At 48.3% G+C, this 16,909-nt stretch overlaps 1 protein-coding gene across 1 annotated transcript in view; it reads left to right on the top strand.

The window, feature by feature from the left end:
• The window catches only part of Myo1e (myosin IE), a 205,342-nt gene extending 196,592 nt beyond the window's left edge, over positions 1-8,750 (top strand). The window contains exons 27-28 of the mRNA XM_006979281.3: positions 5,075-5,244; positions 7,719-8,750. Of these exons, the coding sequence (XP_006979343.1) occupies positions 5,075-5,244; positions 7,719-7,795 (247 nt within the window). The 3' untranslated portion in view covers positions 7,796-8,750. The remainder of the gene's footprint in view (positions 1-5,074; positions 5,245-7,718) is intronic.
• Positions 8,751-16,909: the final 8,159 nt, after the last annotated feature.

Raw genomic sequence — 16,909 nt, forward strand, 5'->3', positions numbered from 1 at the left:
AGCAGCCGGAACCTGGCCCAAGCCAAGGCCAGGTCTTAGGAATTCCTGGCACCCAGTCTCGTACTTCCAGTAATGTCTATGGTTTCAGCATTTGGAGCAGAACGTAATGTTTCAAGCCAATGCAATAAGACTTGATTCTTTTCCTCCTTGGAAACTCAAGACCCAAATTCCACATCCACAGAACAAAAGCAGTGATGTTCAAAAGCTTGGTCCCCAGCTCTCCCTGGCGCACACCCACCTTGCGAATGATGGGAGTGCTCAGAAAGTTCACAGGAAGCGGTGAAGCGCAGTGGGAAGGGCTGGACGTGAGTCTGGTTCCTATCGTACGTAGTTCCTTTTGCTTGCGCCTCATCAAACATCTACTGAGCCATGCTCGTCAGGCAGCTCATGCTTATCATTTAACCTGGGTGCCTTGGTGTTTTCGTATGTATAATGGGGAGAATAAGATGCCAAAAATTGAGAACTGGAGAGATGATTCAGAAGGTAAGGGTATTTGTCACAAGGCTGAGGACCTGTGTTTGATCCCTAGGACCCACATGGTAGGAGAGAACAGACCCCCCCAAAATATGTCCTCTGACCTCCACACACGAGCCCTGGCAAGCATTATACAAAACCTAGCAAATTAATTGATTAATTAAACTTTAAAAAAACGGATAATAAATGAAAAGCCCACCTTTCTGGATTTTTCTTAAAGATTCTAGAAGGACTAAATATATAACAAAGCACAGTGCAACTTGAGTTTCAGGTCAGGGAGCTGTTTTTGTGTGGTTCTAGGACTCGAGCCCAGAATCTCACACATTCTAAGCAAATTCTCTACCGCATTCTTTTGCATCTGTTCCTAGGGAGCTAGCGGGGGGACACTCCCGAGTACACTGAGGACTGGCTGTACAGTGTATGGTACAGGAGCGGAGGCAGGCCCCGCTGCTGTAGCTATCACTGGACACTGCACTCCATCGGGACGACTTTAAGTCACAAACTCCTTCTCGCTCTGTGCCCATGTCCCTCACAGAACAGCTTCATCACTGATCAGCATCACACCCACATCCTGTGGACCAGGATGGGGCATCAACTAGTCCTCAGTTTGGAGATGATTGGTGCCAGCTAGGTTTTTTGTATCTCAGGAGACTCCCCCAGTACTTACTCTGTGAGGCCCTGAATGTCAACTGGCGTTGATCTCAGTGCCTGCACCGTGGTCTTCCCCTACCACTGATGTAGGATTCACCTTGCAGGATAATTTCTCAGTGTGCAACTCAGATGTGCTATGCATATTTCCTTAGGAAAAATAAATTGCATTCTGGGTTCTGGTGTGGTTATACTTGAGTATAATGCCCTGCTTCAAAGAAAGAGAAGTTAAGTGGATTCTTCATACATTCATTGTGTTAAAGGACAAAAGATACAATGAAGTGATGTATGTAAATTTCCTGAACTGAGGTGTCCATCAAGTCATAACAAGAAAGCTAGATTTCACTTGTCCATCAAGTCATAACAAGCTAGATTTCACTGTACAAAAAAAATCACATACAGGACCAGTGAGGTAGCTTAGCTATTAAGAGCACTGGCTGCTCTTCCCGAGGACCTGAGTTCAGTTCCCAGCACCCACCCGGCAGCTCACAACGGTCTGTAACTCCATTTCCAGAGTATCTAATGCCCTCTTGGCCTTCAAGGGCACCAGGCACACACATGGTACACAGACATACATGCAGACAAAACACCCGTAAACATAAAATTAGAAATTTTTTAAATTGAAGATAGCAGCAGCAAGATGGCTCAGAAGGTAACTAACTGTGCTCGCTGCCAAACCTGTTGACCTGAGTTCAGTCCCCTGGATCTCCTTGGTGGAAGAGGAAAACCAGCGCCAGCAAACTGCCCTCTGACCTCTACAGATGCTATGGTATGCATCCCCTCAACACACACACACACACACACACACACACACACACACACACACACACACACACACACACACAGAAAGAGTAACTCATGTAAATGTTTTAATTAAGGAAATGACACATAATCAGATATTAGATTTGTTTGGCAGTGTGTGGTTTCATAGCTGTGTGCTAACATGTCTGCACAGTTACAGGCAGGCCCATGGATGAAGTACACTTTGACTATTGAAATATCAGCAGCGATAAACACTTTATTGTTAACTAGGATTCTCACTGCTGTCCCCGTTCTCCCAGTGGATGATCTGGCTTTATAACACGGCTTTCAATCCTGGAGGAGACAGGGTAATTAGAAATACAAACAGCCCAAAAGAGCAGAGGGGCCAAAATTACCCAAACCTGGTACAGCCCGTTCAGAACACGTGGAGAGAAAGCCTGCTGTTTGTTTTTATTTGAGTTCTGAGACCTGCTCTGTCTCAGTCTGGCCTTGAACTCATGGAAATATTTCTGCCTCTGCTTCCTGGGTGCTGGAATTACAGGTGTGTGCTGCCAAGCCTAGCTCAGGGAAGGATTTGAATTTTTATCTTATTTTATGTAAAGGGGTGTTTTGCCTGGATGTGTGTTTGTGCACCGTATGTGTGCCTAGTACCCGCAAAAGCCAGAAGAAGGTGTCAGATCCCCAGGAACTAGAGTCACAGACAGTTGTGAGTCAGCATGTGGGTGCTGGGAACCAAAGCAGGGTTCTCTGCAGGAACAGCAAGTGCTCTTAACCGCTGAGCTGTCTCTCCCGCTTCAGGAAAACATTTCCAATCAGGATGAATTCGGGTGATTATTGGAAGGGTCTCCTGAGCAGGGGCATGTGGGTGAGCAATGGAACTGGACAAAAATGCCTGGATTGCAGCAGTTGCCGCTTCCTGGGGCGTGTGGCTGAGTTTTTGTGAACTTGACCCAAGCTAGGCTTATCTGGGGATACAGACCTCAGCTGAGGAATTGCCTCCATCAGATTTACCTGCGGGCAAGTCTATGGCACATCTTCTTGTTTAATGATTGATGTGGACAGTGCTGCCCCTAGGTCCTGGGTTGTGTAAGAAAGCAGTATTCTTCCATGGTCTTTGCTCAGCCCCTGCCTTGAGTTCTGCCCTGACTTCCCATTGTGGTGAACTGTAACCAGGACACGTAGCCAAGAATCTCCAAGTTGCTTTGATCAGTGTGTTATGGCAGCAGCAGGAAGCAAACTAAGACGTGGTAAATACACATACCACCATGGCCATATGTCAGGCCATGGGCGTGGCTATACCAAAGGGGGGGGGCGTGGATTGGTAATCACACCGAGTTACAGTATCGCCACTTCACATCAGTGACAGACTTTCGTAACCTCCAGACCAGAGACAGAAAAATGGCTCTGAAGGGAGGAAGCTTGCATATTTATTTCCTTTGCTAATTTAATTGTTAAGTGTGTAAGATTTAATTGTTAATGACTGTGTTTCACGAGTAGCTGACACAATTCCTGGAAGTTTGAGCCCGCAGCTCTGAGCCAGCTCTGCTCAGGGGCCCTTCTGCGCCGCCGGGTTGGCAGTCACCCTGGCTGGGAGTGGCCAGCTCCTGGTACCTAAAAGACCTCATTAATCAATTTCTGGCAGTGTGTTGAAAGCCATTAGTTCTCCGTGTTTGTTACACAGCACTGCCCCCTAGTGGCACAGAAGAGAGAGGCTGGGTTTCCAAGGCTGTTGGGGCCTTGGCTGACCTAGCCTGGGTACTGGGCTGTTGTGACTGGCTGTGCTCCGTGCTGCTTTCAGGAGGTCCCCAGTCTGCCAAACCCTAGAGACGGTGGACTCTTCATCAGCATGGACTTCCTTGTTCCGTAGCTGCGCACGGAGTTCAAAGGCAGACCCTGTCGCAAAACTCTATTAGGAGCAACAACAACAGAAAGACTATGAAGTGGCTCCATGGAGGCAGATGTTGGAGCAATCCTCCTGCTTCCACTCTACCCAGTGCCCATGTGGATCCATTGTCTTAGCTTCCCACTCCCTCCCTCGGGGCCCTTCCACAGAGGAGTGTGTGCTACACCCCAATATCCTTGGACACCCTCCCCGCCCCTACCAGACTTCATCACTCTGCCCTAAGGACAATAGCCCGCCCTCCTTTGCACGTAGGAGACTGAATTCCCTTGTACAAGTATTTGGGGGTGGGGTTTGTGAGCCCAGGTGTGTGTGGGCATCTGTGCACGTAAGCTCCCCACCATGCCCTGTGAACTTCCAGACTGCAGGCTTTCATCTTCCTCCTGGGGTGTTACATGTCCACCCCATCCCCTCCCTCCCATGTCTTGTTGCTGGGAAATCAGATGATTAGCCCTGGCTAAAGGGTCTTCCTAACCAAATGCTGACATATGCTCAGTGTGTGTGTGTGTGTGTGTGTGTGTGTGTGTGTGTGTGTGTAATATATATATATATATATATATATATATATATATATATATATATAAAACTTCTGTTCCTATAGGTATTCGTAGATGTGGCTAGGCCTAAGAGATAGCCCTTCCCATGCTGATCCTTACCTCAGACCTTCTATTTCTAATCACATTTACATATTAGTGAATGATGTAGGTGTGCACATGTGGTGGTGTATGTGTGAGGGTCAGGGGACAGTTTTTGAGAGTCAGTCCTTTTCTTCACCATGTGGGGCATGGGAATCGAACTCGGGTTGTCAGGCTTGGCGGCAAGTGCCCTTTGCCCGTGGAGTCTTCCCACTGCTCCCTCACCCCCAAGACCCTCATAGAAGAGTGTGTAATCTAAGTTCCCTTGTGGGCTGTGCTTTAGGTTGGCCTAAGAGCTCACTCATAGGAACTAATGGGACCGGGAGAAGTCTGCCTTTTGCTGGTACTTGTGTCAGATACCACTACTGTTCTATCCAGGGAGGTTTGCAAGTTTTTCTGTAAAGGATCAGAGAGCAAACATTTTAAACTCTGGATACCAGATAGTCTCTGTGCATTGCCTCGAATGAACCAGGAGTTGAAATTAGGCCCCTTAGAAACACTGTGAACGGGGGATTGAGGCAACATGGTGTAAAGGCTGGCAAGATGGTTCAGCAGGTCGAGGTGCTTGAACTAGACAGTGTAGTCCCAGCCACCAAAAAAAACCTGCTGCTTCCTTGGGGTGTCCCAGTCTCACATGGTCCTGCTCTCTCCACAGAGTCCGAAGACAAACAACCAGCCGGCCTCCCCCAGCAGGGGGCAGACCAAAGCCCCAACCTAAGCCCAAGCCTCAGGTGCCACAGTGCAAGGCTTTGTATGCCTATGACGCTCAGGACACGGACGAACTCAGCTTCAACGCCAATGACGTTATTGATATTATTAAAGAAGGTAAGTGTGTGGCCGGCTGCAAGAGCCTCCCCGAGAGCGTGCAGGGAGTTCAAGGGCTCGCTTATCAGAGTGTGTAGACCAGTGTTTCTCAACCTGTGGGTCGCGACGCCTTCAGGGTCCAATGCCCTTTTCACAGAGGTTGCATGTCAGGTATCCTGGATGTCAGATATTTACATTACGATTCATAACAGTAGCAAAATTACAATGAAAACAATGTTATGGTTGGGGTCACCACAACATGAAGAACTGTATTAAAGAGTTGCAGCATTAGGAAGGTTGAGAACCACTGTGTAGACAGAGGTAAGCCAGGCCTCAAACTATTTGACCAGAACTTTTTACAATGTCAGAGATTGAACCCAGGGCCTTGAGCATGCTAGGCAAGCACTCTACCACTAGACTGTGCTCTCACTCCTCTTTTGACTTTTTATTTTAGTATGGAGTCTCACTAGGTTGTCTAGGCTGGTCTCGAACTCACTCTGTAGCCGAGGCACAAGTTCAGACTTACGATCCTCCAGCCTCAACTTCCCAGGAAATGGGATTTACAGGCCTGGGCTATCTGGCCCATCAAGACTTTTTTTTTTTTTAATACCCTTTTTAAGGAAGGAGAGGTTGTGTACAAGTGTGTATACATGACGTCATACACACACACACACACACACACACACACACACACACACACACACACACGCACACACACACACACCTATGATATGGTGCATTGAATGTTCACACTCCATTGGAGGAAAGTTTCCAGACAATTCATATCAGTTCAGGTCAAGTTTTCCCACCAAATGAGTAACCAAAAACTTACTTTTCAGAACTTTCTGAGTTTTGCTACTGTGGTAAGAGCAGAGACGCTGACATCCACATGCTGGGGAAATAAGTACCCTACATAGTTCCTGTAAATATCCTCTTTCAGAGGAAGTAGTGCAGATATTTGGCACAACCATCCAATTCTTCACTCCTCACTTCAAAAAAATTGCTTTAGATTTGTCCTTCATTCCACCAAACCAAGATAAAAATCCAAATAAACATTTACATGTGGGGCGGGAGAGATGGCTCAGCAGTTAAGAGCACTGGCTGCTCTTCCAGAGGTCCTGAGTTCAGTTCCCAGCAACCACATGGTGGCTCACAACCATCTGTAATGAGATCTGGTGCCCTCTTCTGACCTACAGGTATATATGCAGACAGAACACTGTATACAGAATAAATAAATAAATCTTAAAAAGAATATTTACATGTATTTAAAAAAAGAAAAGTGTCTTAGAAGTATGACCGAGTTTTGTTCCTAATCATGTGGAAAGGCTCTCCCAAAATTGTAGAAATCTGAGAAGCTGGAAAATCAAAGGTGTTGGGCAGGACATAACTTAGTTAGTAGAAGAGTACCTATCCAGCTCAAAGCCCCGAATTCGATCCTGCACTGCATCAAACAGGATATGATGGTACATGTCTGAGATCCCAGAACTCAGGAGGTGGAGGCAGGAGAGCAGAAGTTTCAGGTTATCCTCTATCACATAGGAAGTTCGAGGCCAGCCTGGGCTATAGGAGACCCTGTCTGAAAACAAAGTAACAACAAACACAGCTGCTGATAGACCACTGAAATATGAAAACATCCTGAAGAGCTCAGCTGAGAAGGATCCAGAGACAGGAGATGAGTGAAGATGGGAAGGAGCACACAGGACTGAGGCAGAACCAGTTCTAAAAGCAGACTCTGAGCTGGGGTTGGGAATGGCGAGAGCGGCGGGAAGAGACGGGCTAGCAGGGCCTGAGTCGTCCTGCATCACGCTGACCTGGGCAGACTGCCGCGCGCCGAGCAGGCCTGGCCAAGGTCGATCCCATGGGGCTCACGGCTAGAAGCGTTCTCACATGTGCTCCGCAAGCTTCCTACCTAGAGGGGACATGACTGATGCCACGTTTCCATGTCTGCTTTTGTTGTTGTTGGTTTTTGGTGGTGGTTTTTTGGGGTTTGTTTTGTTTTGTTTTGTTTTGTTTTGTTTTGTTTTTTTTTTGGTTTTTTTTGAGACAGGGTTTCTCTGTGTAACCCTGGCTGTCCTGGAACTCACTCTGTAGACCAGGCTGGCCTCAAAATCAGTGATCCACCCGCCTCTGCCTCTGGAGTGCTGGGATTAAAGGCGTGCGCCGCCGCCGCCGCCGCCGCCGCCGCCGCCACCACCGCCTGGTTCCATGCCTGTTTTAAGGAGTCACTTTTATCTTTCTTCTTTTCTTTTTCAGTCAGGGTCTCATTTAGCCAAGGCTGGCCTTGAACTTCTGATCTTCCTCCTTCTACTTCCTAAGTGCTGAGATTACAAGCATGGGCCACCACACTGGTTCATGCCATGCTGGCCCACAAGTCACTTGAGCCCACGGGGTAGGGAGTGGGGTGTGGGGGACAGGCAGGAGTGTGGCTCACAAATCAGTTGAGCCCACAGGGGCAGGAGTGTGGCCCATACTCACCTGTACTTTTGCCTTCCTAGATCCTTCTGGCTGGTGGACGGGGAGACTACGAGGCAAGCAAGGCCTGTTTCCCAACAACTACGTCACCAAGATCTGAGGCGCCTAGAGACTGACGTGCAGGCGAGGAGCTCCAGGCGTGGACTGGAGAGGGGACTTTCTGGGGACTCCCCTTCTGATCCACAGTGAGCAAGGCCTGAAGCTGTTCTGGCACCTTCCCCATGGAAGACACAGGAAAGCTTGCATTAGGAACAAGGAGTGTCACTCCATAAATGATCCTAAAAGGCAGCCTCATCCCCATGAGTGCAAAAACAACCACCCACTGAGATTTATTTATTGTATTTAAATCTGGGGAGAGTAGCAGGGGCCGCTGGGCCACCTGCCAGGCGTCTACCCCACGCCCCCTGGCTCACTCACCAGGCCGGGGGAACAGCAGGTGGCCACTCTTGACAGTGCCCTTAGTTGAAGAGCATGTCTCATTCATTCCTCTTCCACACCTGATACATTCCTCCCTGCTAACCCTCCTCCTGGGAGGACCGGCCCCCTGGAGGCTGGACTTGGTGTGAACAGGCACCCTTGTGTCAATGCCAAGGACAGGCCGTTCTTCAGAGCCCACGGGAGCCAGGGCCAGGGCTGGTGGGGCAGAAGCTGGATGCTAGGCTGTTGGTCTTGTTTCCTCTTGGTCTTTGGTTGTAATGTGGCTGGCCCATGTTGGTTTTATGTTTAACGCTGTGCTTATAATAAGAGAGATCTTTTTTCTCCCGAGCTGTACATTTATAAAAAGTGATCATATACTGTATATAGAAAAATCTAGAAGCACGTATGAATGCAGCAGGTAGTATTCCACTGTACCCATCCATGAAGGTAGGTTTTCTTACAGGACTCGCACCAGGTACTTACAGATGCACCCTCTCCTCCTCGCCTACAGAAGCAATCACTGCATTCCTGCACAGCCCAGCAGATGCTCCCTTTACCCTTCCCCTGTAGGTAATTCTCCTGTGACCCCTCTGCCCCCCTCCCCTACCTCCTAAATAAACATAAAGGAGTCAGTGAAATGCCTTGTTCTTTCGTGACATTTATTGTGGGTTATAAACCCTTCCCCCCAAAGAAAAGATGGTACAGTCATATCCACTACTGCTGTTTCCAGTCTCGTGACTATAACAAGTATGTGGGATGGATGAGCAGCTTGTGGGCAGGGAAGCTTAACAGCAGTTTATGGTTTAAGGGGTCTCTGTTCATGCCTCCTACTCTTGAAGTCTGACAGGAGAATCAAATGATTAAAGAGGGGCCTGGAGAGATGACGCAGCAGTTAAAAGCACTTTCCAGAATGCTGGATGGTGGTAGCACAGGCCTTTAGTTCCAGCACTCGGGAGGCAGAGGCAGGCAAATCTCTGTGAGTTTGAGGCCAGCATGGTCTGAAAAGCAAGTTCCAAGATAGCCAGAGAACTGTTACACAGAAAAACCCTGACTCAAAAAAAAAAAAAAAAAAAAAAAATGCCCTTCAGAAGACCCTGGTTCAATTCTTAGCACCCACATGGTGGATTTCAACCATCTGTGACTCCAGATCTTGGGGATCTGACACCCTCTTCTGACCTCCACCAGCACAAGGCACACAAATAATGCACCGCTATACATGTAGGCAAAACACTCATCACATATAATAATACTAATAACTTCTAAATGATTAAAAAGGAACATGCAACTCTATAAACTCGGGGGTAACAAGTGAATGCCTGAAATCCCAGCACTTGGGAAGTACAGGTCTGAGAATCAGGAGGTCAAGTTCATCCCCAGCTACATAACCAGCCTGGGACACATGAGATCCTGTCTACAAACCAACAGACCATCCAAGGAAAACCCAAACAAGGCTTCAGAATGAATCCATAACTACCTCCTTAGTGCAGGAGACTGCACTGAGTGGTGCCTTGATCGGTCACAGCCCTGAGAGGAAAAACTCAGTCCTCATCCATGTGGGTAACATCTGCACCACAACAGTCAGCTGACTGGGACCAAACCCAGGCCACCACCTGTAGGCCAGTGCTCCTGTATACCTTACCGAAGACATCCCATCCTCTAATGTCAGAATGTCAGGGTTTTTATCATGGCATGTTTCTATTTTTACCACTTAATATGGATAACTTTAGCTTTGGGTGCTGATTGTGTGGCGTGAGACTCTTCAAGGTGCTTCATGACATTCTAGAAATGCCTGAGTCAGGGCATTTAATATTTAAGGGGGGAAAATGTAACAAGGTGTGATGGCTATTCTTGGTTGTCAACTTGACTACATCTGGAAGTAACTAAAACCCAAGTGGCTTGGTATATCTGTGAGGAATTTTTTTTTTAATTAAATCATTTGAAGTGAGACGACCTACCTTTAATCTAGGTCACATCTTCTGCTGGCAGCCTATATAAAGGACATGGAAGAAGAAAGCTCCCTCTCTCTGCCTGCCTGCAAGTCCATTCCTTCACTGGCATTAGAGCCTACTTCTTTGAGACTCTGGCATATACTGAAGACCAGCAGAGACATCCAGCCCCATAGACTGAACTACTGGATTCTTTGCCTTTGTGTTGGCAGACAGTCATTGTTGGACTAGCTGGATCACAGCCTATAAGCCACTCTAATAAATCACACACACACACACACACACACACACACACACACATACACACACACACATACACACACACACACACACACACACACACACACACACACTCAGTTCTTTTCCTCTCAAGAACCTTGACTAATACATAAGGACATTATAAACCATCTTTGGAATATGCCCACAAAAATCTGTCCTCTCATGACATCCAAGGTTCCTCTGGCTTCCCCATGCACATGCATGCATGTGAATACATGTGCATGCATAATCCATCCTGTCACGACAGCCAGGGTTGTCCTCTGGCTGCCACATGAACATGAATACATGTGCACACGCATGCATACACAATCTGTCACCGATCGAAGAGAAGCTGAGCTGAAGCATCCTTGCGAAGTCACGGACTTCTGGTGCTAGTAAAACTCTGTTCCTTGGTCTCCCTTCTTTACTGTTCATTCTCAAGGAAGCTGGTCCAAGGCTGCCATGGGAACACGCTTCACTAACTCAACAAGGGCTATTTATAAAACTCTGTAATGGGATTTCAAACCAGAGGGATGTTCAATGCCACAAAGATGCTTGAGGCTTACAGACACCCTCATCAGACAGCCCTGACCTGTTCAAGGACGAGGAAGCCAGCCATCACTGGAAAGAGGTCTTCCAATTGGGCCTGCTGCATTCAGCACAGCAGATCTCAGGAGATCAGACAGTGGTGGGATCTGCAATTAGGCAGAAGGCGGTTTTCCCTATACTCTCAGTAGAGGAACGATTGAGTGTCCTAGGGTTTCTATTGCTGTGAAGAGACACCATGGCCGCAGCAGCTCAGAAAGAAAGCATTTCATTGGGTCTGGCTTAGAGGTTCAGAGGTTAGTCCACTATTGTCATGGTGGGAAGCATGGTGGCACACAGGCAGATGTGGAGCTGGTGATGAGGCCAAGAGTTCTGCATCTGGATCTCTGGATCAGCAGGCAGCAAGAAGAGAGAGTGAGCCACTGGGCCTGGCTTGAGCTTGTGCAACCTCAAAGCCCAGCCCCAGTGACACACTTCCTCCAATAAGGCCACCTCTATCCTTTCAAATAACACCACTCCCTATGAGCCTATGAGGGCCATTTTCATTCAAACTACCACACTGGGTTGAATGTTTATTGTGGAGCTCAGAGCATTTGTGAATCCTGAAAAAAATTGCAGAGTTTCTTGGGTTTGACACCTTCCCTCAAAGCACCTGTTAATGTCTTCTCACGTTAAGATGTTAGGAAGTAGTTGCTATGAGAGACACTATGGGGAGCTGGAGGGACGGCTCAATGGTTAAGAGCACTGGCTGCTCTTCCAGGGGACATTTGGTTCCCAGCACCTTCTTGGCAGCTCCAATTCCAGGGGATCCAATGCCCTCTCCTGGCCTTTAAGGGCCCCAGGCACACACGTGGTACACATACATACAGGCAGGCAAGAGCTCATCCATAAAACAGACTATGTTTATGAATTTTGTTTATTTTACATCAGTGGTTGGAGACCAAGGACTTACCACCTCCCCTGGGGAGAGCATCTTAGGATGGGGTTTCGTTTAGTGGTAGAGCACTCGTGCTGAACCTGTGCTCCTGCCAGGGGTGGGGTTCCACTCTCGGTAATGAGGATGTAAGACACAGTGGAGGTGTTTAACCCACCTGTAGCTACACCAGCACACCAGGAAAAGCCATCCGGGTTTCACACCAACAGGATGTCTGTTACCTAACAAGACGTCTGTCAAAAGCTCCCTGCTTTCTTGCATGGTCACCCCAACTCGGCTGCTCATTCCAGTCTCAGCCATCATGAGTGTCTCTGTGATGGGCCTCACCCTAGTGAGACAGCCATTTCTATGCAGGGCTGAGAGAACAGGTGAGGCTACTCATGGCTATTCACTCATTTTAAAGTGTGTGTGTGTGTGTGCGCGCGCGCGCGCACGCGCGCGCGTCCCAATGTGCCTCTATATAAGTGTGTGTACATACATGCATGTGGAGGCCAACCTCAGTAACTGTCACCTTATTTTGAAGGACAGGGTCTTTCAGACAGGAATTCCTGTCTGAAAGAGAGTTGGAGGGATGTAGGTAGATGAGGAAAAAGCAGACTCCCTGAGATGGGGGAATCCTTGTTCCCTGAAGACATTGTCTTGGGAGAGGAAACTGCAGGAAGGTGATGGTTGGGTGAGGCGGGATCTCTAAGTAGGATCAATGGGGGAGAAGGGAGGACCCAGCGGCCTTATAAAACACCGAAGCCGGGGCTGGAGAGATGGCTCAGAGGTTAAGAGCACTGCTTGTTCAAAGGTCCTGAGTTCAATTCCCAGCAACCACATGGTACCTCACAACCATCGATAATGAGATCTGGTACCCTCTTCTGGCCTTCAGGGATATGTGTAGACAGAACACTGTATCCGTAAGAAATAAATAAATAAATCTTTAAAAAAAAAAAAAAAAAAAAAAAAAAAAAAAAACACCGAAGCCAGCTTCTGGTCACTCATGGCCTCCCAGCTGGAAGGGTAGAGTCATTGCATCACCTTTCTCTGCTGTCTTGTTTTTCCCAGCATTCAGTTCTTCTGTCCGGGGCAGGAAATAAGTTCGGCAAGTGCTAGAGAGTCACCAGCAATGCTGTGTTATGTTTCTTTGGATCTCTTGTCCAGGATTTGAGAAGATCTCGACTCGAGGTCATACACCTGGCTGAAAATCTCGGAGGACTGGGAAGTGTCCCAGACCCATCTGTCACTCTGAGGGCCCCTCCCAACTGAGGGGACACCCCAGTTAGCCTCCACCGGGAATAGGGGTTTGGGTGCTTTGAGGCTCTATAGAGTTAGAAGGCGATTTTTTCCCTTGAGAACCAGGGCTGAGACTTAGGCCATCACTCCTAAGCCAAGAGACAGAGCAAACCCAACCCCAAGAAACTGACCATCTTCCTGGAGAGGAAGGAGAAGGGCGAAGACTCAATACATCTGGAAAGGGGGTGGGGATGGCCACACCTCTGCTTGATGGCTCCCTATCCCCACACCTGGCTCTTGAGCCCTGAACAGCTAAGTGTAGGCACCTGGGGGTTGGTTGCCTGGAAAAGAAGACCCAAAGACTTGCTCAGCTTTCGGTTTCTTGAGCCACTCAGTAATCTCACGTTCCCAGAAGTCCAGGAAAGGAGTGACACCAAGCTTGTTGTGAGTTCGAGGCGGGAAGTGCCTGGAGTTCAAATGGAGGCGGCTCCTGTCTCCAGGCCGCTACTGTGAAGGGCTTTAGCTGTTGGGAACCGGGAAGTTTGGCCCTGGCTCTTCTCTCAAGAGAGGTATGAATGTCTCAAGGCATCGTCGGCACCGTCTGTGAACGCCAGGGAAGGGTCAGGCGGCTTGAGCACGGCCTCCCTTAGCTGGACTAAGAGGGAGACAACAGCTGCGATGCCCGGCACATGCGCCTCCAGCCGAGGTGTCGCTGGCCTTGCAGGAGCCAGAGTCTGCAGATCTCTCTGCTTATGGGGGTCCACGCTGGCTTGGGGGCTCTTACCTAAACACTCAAGGGGGCCTGGCTTTCAACTCCAGGACTGTAGCAGTCAATCATAGAGAAAATGAGAGAGGACTATCCACCTCAGCATCAGTTTTCCAGGTTCCAGTAACCGCTGGAGAGCTGGAGGTAAAGCAGCGCCAGCTTGCTTGGGAGGGAGGCCCAAGATGAGGCCTCTGCTGTGGTTTTTGTTTTTATTTTTGTTTTTGCTCTTTACTTGAACAAATGTTTTCTGCGGTTCTTTTTATCTTCTTATTAATTAATTTTTTCCCCCAGCCCAATCACATTTTCTCCCTCCTTTCCTCTCCTCCCAACACCCCTCCTCCCTTCCATGCCTCCTCCTTTCTCTTCAGAAAAGGGCAGGCCTCCCAGGTACATCATCCAGCCATGGTAGATCAAGTTGCAGTGAGACTAGACACCTCCTCTCTTATTAAGGCTGGATGAGGCACTCCAGTAGGAGGAATAAGTCCCCAAAGCAGGCAACAGAGTCAGAGACAGCCCCTGTTCCCACTGTTAGGGGCCCCACAAGAAGACCAAGCTACACAACTGTCACCTGTGTGCAGAGGACCTAGGTCAGTCCCACGCAAGTTCTCTGGTTGATGGTTCAGTCTCCGTGAGCCCCTGTGAGTCCAGGTTAGTTGATTCTGTGGGTTTTCTTGTGGTGTCCTTGGTCCCTCTGGCTCCCATAATCCTTCCTCCCCATCTCCCAGAGGATTCCCCAAGATCCATGTAATGTTTGGCTGTGGGCCTCTGCATCTGTTTCCATCAGTTGCTGGGTGAAGCTTCTCTGATGACAGTTTGGCTAGGCAATGATCTATGAGTATAGCAGAATATCATTAGGAATCATTTCATTGACTTTTTTTTTGCCAGTTATATTTGGTTCTTTTTTGTTTGTTTGTTTTGTTTTGTCTTTTGTTTTTGTTTTTTGTTTTTGTTTTTTGGAGCTGAGGATCAAACCCAGGGCCTTGTATTTGCTAGGCAAGCGCTCTACCACTGAGCTAAATCCCCAACCCCCATATTTGGTTCTATCCTAGGTCTCTGGGCTGTCCAGCCTCTGGGTTATGACCCTCCAGACATTGTCAGGAGTGGGCTTCCTCTCATGGTATGGGTCTCAAGCTGGACCAGTCATTGCTTGGCCATTCCCATAATTTCTGTGCCTCCTTTGTTCCAGCATGTCTTGTAGGCAGGGCACATTGTAGTTCAAAGGTTATGTGGCTGGGTTGGGGTCCCAGTCCCTCCACTGGAAATCTTGCCTGTTTATGGGACCTGGCCAGGTCAGGTTTCATATCTGCCTTCGATAGGAGTCTTAGGTGGGGTCACCCTCATAGATTCCTAGGAGTTTCCATTCTTCTAGTTTCTAGCTTATCCCGGAAATGCCCCTGATTCCACTTGTCTCTCCCAGTTCTGTCTCCCTCCCCCCTCCCCCACCTGGTCCCTCCTGTTCCCATCCCCATCCCCATGTAGACCCTCCCCCCATCCACCTGTGATGTCTGTTCTATTTCCCCTTCACAGTGAGATTCTTGTGTCCCCCCTCCACTTGAACCCTCCTTGTTACTTAGCTTCTCTGGGTCTGTGGGTTGTAGCATGGTTATCCTTTACTTTATGGCTAATATCCACCCATAAGTGAGTACATACCATGGTTCTCTGGGTTACTTCATTCATTTCCAGACAAGGTTTATCTGTGTAGCCCTGGCTCTTCTGGAACTTGCTCTGTAGACCAGGTTAGCCTGGTACTCAGAGATCCTCCTGCCTCTGCCTGGGATTAAAGGCATGCTCCACCGCCTCCTGGCTGACCACTGCCCGGCTCTCTGCTGGGTCTCAATGCCTGCTCTTGGAACCCATCATCCCCAAGTCTATTTCTGTCTCTTCTGTCCTCTCTGATGACTACTTTTGTTTCTGCACCGCGGCTCCTGGGCCAACCCCACTTTGTTTTTACTTTTCAGTTGCTGTGACATAAATAGGCTTAGGAAGAAGAGCAGCATTCCATAGTGTTTAGATTATGGGTAAATTACTCAGAGCAATCTGAATGCTTATCACGATTGCTTTTAGATTATAAATTAGAGAAAAAGACTTGAAGGGAATGTTTACTCCAGGAGGGTTTTTAAATGCTGGATCTTTTTTTTTTTTTTTAAAAGACAGGGTTTCTCTGTGTAATAGTCCTGGCTGTTCTGGAACTTACTTTGTAGACCAAGCTGGCCCTGAACTCACAGAGATCCGAATGTCTCAGTCTCTTGAGTGTTGGGATGGAGGGAGGGAGCCACCACTGCCTGGCTTGAATCCTGGATCTTGCACAGGCTGGCTAAGATCAAGAATTCCTTAAGGTCAGAGGGTATTGAAGAATCACATAGAACAAATATTGTAAATAGGCTCCACCTCCTTCCATGGTCACTAACCAGGAAGGAGAGGATGTAGGAACCTATGTCCATGTTGGTAAAAGTGTTCGAGGATGCTGTAAAGAAGGAGACATGATCTGGAAAATGTTCTAACGTATCTTTTGTTTTATAGATGGGTAAGCATCAGCACAGCCTCCCCTTTACTATGCCCTTAACCATGGAATCTGTTCAATGCACAGGCCTTAAGAACACTCAGCATTTTCAGCACAGGGGCCTGGCCTGACCTGGATTTAAAACGTGGTCCCTATCAGAGTATGTAACTACTTATTGAGTAAACCCACAAGGTACCAAGTCTCCACAGCTGTGAGCCGATCCTGGCATGGGCTGAGCGCTAGATGGACCAGTTCCTTGCTGGGTGAGGCTTGAGAGGCCGCTGTAGGTCACATGTTTCCTAAGTGTGTCACAATTTCTACCAAGTGTTATCAACAGGAAGGACTTTCAGGGCAATCCCCAGAGGCAACAGGGGGCCACATTGGGTGTCACTCAGGAGAACAAGAGTTGGTTAATCACGGGGTGTGATTCTTGTTCTACGTTCTGGCTTCCTATAGTTTTTTTGTTTTTTTTTTTCGGGGGGGGGGGGGGCAGGGTGTTTGAGACAGGGTTTCTCTGTGTATCCCTGGCTGTCCTGGAACTCACTCTATAGACCTGGCTGGCCTCGAACTCAGAGACCCACCTGCCTCTGCCTCCCAAGTGCTGTGATTAAAGGTGTGTGCCACCACCG

The sequence above is a fragment of the Peromyscus maniculatus genome, chromosome 7, assembly GCF_049852395.1.
Source record: "Peromyscus maniculatus bairdii isolate BWxNUB_F1_BW_parent chromosome 7, HU_Pman_BW_mat_3.1, whole genome shotgun sequence".
NCBI lineage: Eukaryota > Metazoa > Chordata > Mammalia > Rodentia > Cricetidae > Peromyscus > Peromyscus maniculatus.